This window comes from Acanthopagrus latus, chromosome 17 (assembly GCF_904848185.1).
Source record: "Acanthopagrus latus isolate v.2019 chromosome 17, fAcaLat1.1, whole genome shotgun sequence".
Taxonomy (NCBI): Eukaryota; Metazoa; Chordata; class Actinopteri; order Spariformes; family Sparidae; genus Acanthopagrus; species Acanthopagrus latus.
Window position 1 is genome coordinate 31,185,729 of NC_051055.1, and position 5,000 is coordinate 31,190,728.

General features: G+C 48.2%; 1 protein-coding gene across 10 annotated transcripts in view; it reads left to right on the forward strand.

Annotated features, from left to right (window-relative positions):
- The window catches only part of nek11 (NIMA-related kinase 11), a 45,847-nt gene that overhangs the window by 35,700 nt on the left and 5,147 nt on the right, over positions 1–5,000 (forward strand). For 8 of the 10 annotated variants that reach the window (XM_037073666.1, XM_037073664.1, XM_037073663.1 and 5 more), the window contains one exon: positions 3,049–3,109. The exons of 1 other annotated variant lie outside the window; for it this stretch is intronic. In XM_037073666.1, the coding sequence (XP_036929561.1) occupies positions 3,049–3,109 (61 nt within the window). Of the gene's footprint in view, positions 1–3,048; positions 3,110–3,663; positions 4,443–5,000 lie in introns of those variants that run through there. One more of the 10 variants, XM_037073669.1, reaches the window with a different exon arrangement.

Sequence of the window (5,000 nt, forward strand, 5' to 3'; positions counted from 1 at the left end):
GACGGACCTTCGTTACAGACCACATTCCTTCTTGTTCGACCAGAAACAGCTGGACTGCTTCATCGAAGCCTCTCATACAAACAAGAGTCTCTGAAGCACTTCCTCGTGTTTCATGATGCTCAGGTTACATGAAAAGTCATGAAAGTTAAAGATATAATCTGTCAGATTTCTGCATCTAAGTGTCAAAACCAACTGGACCTTTGTTCTCCGTTAAGTTCAGTTCTGTTCTCACATCATCACAAATGTTTCCAACACAATCCTCCAGAGTCCTCGAGGGGACGCTGAGTTTCATCTGTCGTCTGTAACTTCAGGAGAGTCAGAGAGGAAGGAGGTCTGAGACCCAGACCCAACAGAACCAGAACAAAAGTCTTCAGGTGAAGCTCTGAGTGAAGTCAGCACTCAGCAGAGACTCTGGTTCTGGTTCTGGTTCTGGTTCTCTGTCTCCTCTCTGCAACGTTACGTTCATGAAGTAAAGTCCAGTTCCCCTCCAGCTCCAGTCAGCAGAACAGAACAGAACAGAACCTGGAGGTCCGCTCTGGATCACTGCTGCAGTCAGGCTGATCAACAGGAGTGAAGAGAAATCACCTTTTTAATCCCACAAATTACAAAGTCGTCTCTGAGCTCTGAGTCGCTGAACGGCTCCGGATCAGAACCAGAACCAGATGAGACTCCATGTGTTCACTCCTCCAGCAGGTCTGGATCTGCAGCAGGGCCGAGCCTGAATATTCTGGTAGTGTTTCCCACACTCAGCTATTTTTGCTACGATATAAAAATGTATGAATCCACCCGCGGCGGTGCTGGAGGCCGGTTCTGATCCGTGCTGGACCCGCAGCAGTGCTGGAGGCCGGTTCTGATCCGTGCTGGACCCGCAGCAGTGCTGGAGGCCGGTTCTGATCCGTGCTGGACCCGCAGCAGTGCTGGAGGCCGGTTCTGATCCGTGCTGGACCCACAGCAGTGCTGGAGGCCAGTTCTGATCCGTGCTGGACCCGTGGCGGTGCTGGAGGCGGTTCTGATCCGTGCTGGACACCGCAGCAGTGCTGGAGGCCATTTCTGATCGTGCTGGGACCCGCAGCAGTGCTGGAGGCCGGTTCTGATCCGTGCTGGACCCGCAGCAGTGCTGGAGGCCATTTCTGATCCGTGCTGGACCCGCAGCAGTGCTGGAGGCCGGTTCTGATCCGTGCTGGACCCGCGGCGGTGCTGGAGGCCGGTTCTGATCCGTGCTGGACCCGCGGCGGTGCTGGAGGCCGGTTCTGATCCGTGCTGGACCCGCAGCAGTGCTGGAGGCCGGTTCTGATCCGTGCTGGACCCACAGCAGTGCTGGAGGCCGGTTCAGATCCGTGCTGGACCCGTGGCGGTGCTGGAGGCTGGTTCTGATCCGTGCTGGACCCGCAGCAGTGCTGGAGGCCATTTCTGATCCGTGCTGGACCCGCAGCAGTGCTGGAGGCCGGTTCTGATCCGTGCTGGACCCGCAGCAGTGCTGGAGGCCATTTCTGATCCGTGCTGGACCCGCAGCAGTGCTGGAGGCCGGTTCTGATCCGTGCTGGACCCGCAGCAGTGCTGGAGGCCGGTTCTGATCCGTGCTGGACCCGCAGCAGTGCTGGAGGCCGGTTCTGATCCGTGCTGGACCCGAGGTTGTAACTCGCTCTGTGTTCCATATGAACACAATAAGAGCTGTGAATGTTCTGAGTGATGAACAGAACCTCCAGCGGGCTGCTGGTCTCGGAGCAGCCGAGCAGTTTACTGTGGCAGATAATGAAATCTAATATTTATTGTGTGCTCGCTGTGTCGAGCAGCAGCTTCAGCTCTCTGTGTGTAATCAGGTGAAGTGAAGCAGCAGCGGGACGAATTACCTCCATCACTCGTCTCCTCGGCGCCAAAACCCGTTAAGATCTCATCAGTTTCAGCTCTCACAGCCTGAAGACTCACCGAGGAGCTCCAGTCTCTGAACAACTGACGGTCGATGTTTCTGCAGCATTTAAACCGGAATTTATTATTTACGTCAGTAACTCATAAACCTGCAGTCGGATGTGTGTGTGCCCTGTGTGACGGTGCCATTAAAGTGAATGTGGACGGTCGGACCGATGGTTCCACGCCCACTGATGCCTCTGAGCAAGATACCAGATACATGAACAGACCTGAGTGTCATCAGCCGGCAGCTCCACCTGAACCTGTAGATATCTAAATCCAAAACGGCTGGAGAAACAAAAAGAAATGAGGAGAATGTAAAAGGAATATTTGATTATCAGTTGTTTAGTTTCTACCTGAACTGAGTGAAGTCTTGTAAAATACCTGTAAAGGTTTTATTAGGTGACGCTGGACCGAACTGTCTGTAGAAGGACGAGAATGAGGAAAATATGAAGTGACTTCATCAAAACTGTCATCAGGAAAGTTTCCTTTTAATTAAACTGCAATTTTATTGATCAGATTCTGATAAAATGGCCAAAAACTGTGACTCAGTACACGTGATGTATGTGACGCTGTGTCGAGCGTTTGACTGCAGCCTGAGTGTTCAAATGAACTTGAACTGGCTGTGGATCAAACTGGATGAACTTCCTACGAACTCTCTGCTGCTTCGCTCAGAACTAACGAGTGAAATAAAAGTGTCACATTTAAAAGATGTTCAGCTGTGAAACAACTTGCTGAGTGATGAGAGTGAAGAACGTCTGAAGTCGAGGACGTGAACGATGAAAACAAGTTAAACTCTGAGAGGAGAGACACGTTTATTCAGTCAGTCGGCTGTCAAACCGGATTTATTTGGTTTAGAAATGTGAGGACGTTAGTTTCAGTAGCTGGACGGCAGGAAGCTGAGAGACAGAACTGTGAGGTTTTAAAGTCAGAAGTCGAGACGAGTCGTGTGAACAACACGATGTCGTCTGCGTACAGTTACACCGAGCTGATGAAAAGAAGGCGGAGAGGTAGTTTTCAAACCCGACCATGAGAAAGATCATGCAGCTCAGTCAGACTCTGCGAGCGACCAAACGTCTCTGAGGTGATTCACCTCGTCCTCACTGCTCTCAGAAACACTGTTCCTGTTCTCCTCCTCCTCAGGTCACTGAGCTGGAGGCCATGATGAAGCACATGCAGAAGGTTCTGGAGGAGGAGCTGAGTGGTGAGTCTGAGTGCACATGAAGTTTAACATGAAGTTTAACATGAAGTTTAACATGAAGTTTAACATGAAGTTTAACATGAAGTTTAACATGAAGTTCACATATACAGTGTATGTAAACATAGTGCTTTGCACACTAAGAATACCCTGTGAGTGTATGACAGTATTACACTTACTTACGTCTCGTCCAACACAAACGAAGACAAACTGGAAGTAAAAAACAAAGTAAATATAATAATTACTGAATGTAAACGACTTTAAATCACAACTTTTATGTAGAACAGCAGCGAGCGTGATGATTAGCAACACTGTCATGTTATTAAACGTGATATAAATATGATGAACTCCTGAGCAGCAGCGTGATTCAGGTCTCAATGAAGTTCCCATCATGCTTTGCGCTCCCTGTGTAAAGATCTGATGTGAAGGTGTTATTGTAACTGTACTGATGAAGATGAAGATGAAGATGACAATGAGGTAACCTGTATAAAAACTGTTTGATCAGTCCGTCCTTCCTGCGCACACGCTGAATGTTAATGTCCGGATGTTTCTTCCTGCAGTCGTCTTCGTCTCTCCGCCCTTCACTGTTTCCACGGAGTTATTCCTCCTCCTCCTCTCAGCCTTCAGTTCCTGTTGGCTTGGTTCAGTCACAGTCTGTCCTCGGCTGTGAAACCTGTTCGTCTCGCTCCGCCGACCTCAGAACAAAAAAAACCCTGAGCTGAGCTGAAGATGAAACTCGTGTCCCGTCAGAGGAAACACTGAGACAGACGGGTTCATGGGATGAAGCCTCAAACACACATCTGACATCTGACATGTTTCATCCTTCAGATAACTTTTGGTTGTCAGAGGCTGTTTGAAATGTAGAAAGAGACACTGTGACGATCATTTCTTCAGTTTTTAAACGTTTGGCCCTGAGCTGCTGTTCTCAGTTCAGCCTCCGACAGTCAGCGGTTCACCGTCAGCAGGATGAAGTGATATTAACTTGCGTCACAGCGTCGTTAACGAGGTCTCGCTCGTCCTCTCAGCCTTGAACTGCAGCAGACTGTAAAATAAATCCATAACCATAAATCCAAGACTGATTATTATCCATCGTGCACGTTGACAACAGTTCTTGTTGTCAGCCGTCCACTCGCAGTCTCCGTCTGTCAACCAATCAGAGGCTGTGCTCCCTGACCGAGGGTCTTTGTCAGACTGTACAATATCTCTAATCTCTGATGAGTTACAGTGACTGCTGGATATGAAACGTTCCTCCTCCTGCACTCTGTAACAGCTGCTCCTTAACTCCTGTGGCCGTTAACGGTGTTTGTGTTTGTGTTTGTTAGCCGCGAACTGAAACTACGAGTGTGCTTGATGAACACACTGATTGTGTTACTGTACAACACTGATTGTGTTACTGTACAACACTGATTGTGTTACTGTACAACACTGATTGTGTTACTGTACAACACTGATTGTATTCAGGAAGTAATTCATCAAAATGTTTCAGTAACAGAATAATTTTAATTCAGCAGAATCACTTCATTGATTCATAAAACACGTGTTTTAAATGATTCTGTTCCACTTTAACAGAAACGTGTCAAACAGACACGATTCAAATGTGGAAAATAAAGAAACTGCTGACACTCTGCCTCCATCTCATGTTTTTAAATTTGAAATAGATTAAAAATTAAATTAAATTACAAGCTGAACACACACACACACACGCACACACACACGCGCACACGCACGCACGCACACACAGACGCACGCACACACACACGTACACACACACGCACACACAGACGCACGCACACGCACACACACACGTACACACACACACACGCGCACACACACACTCTCTCTCTCTGGATGATTTCATTCATTATTAATACTTGTAGTTTTACAGAAATATTCTTCT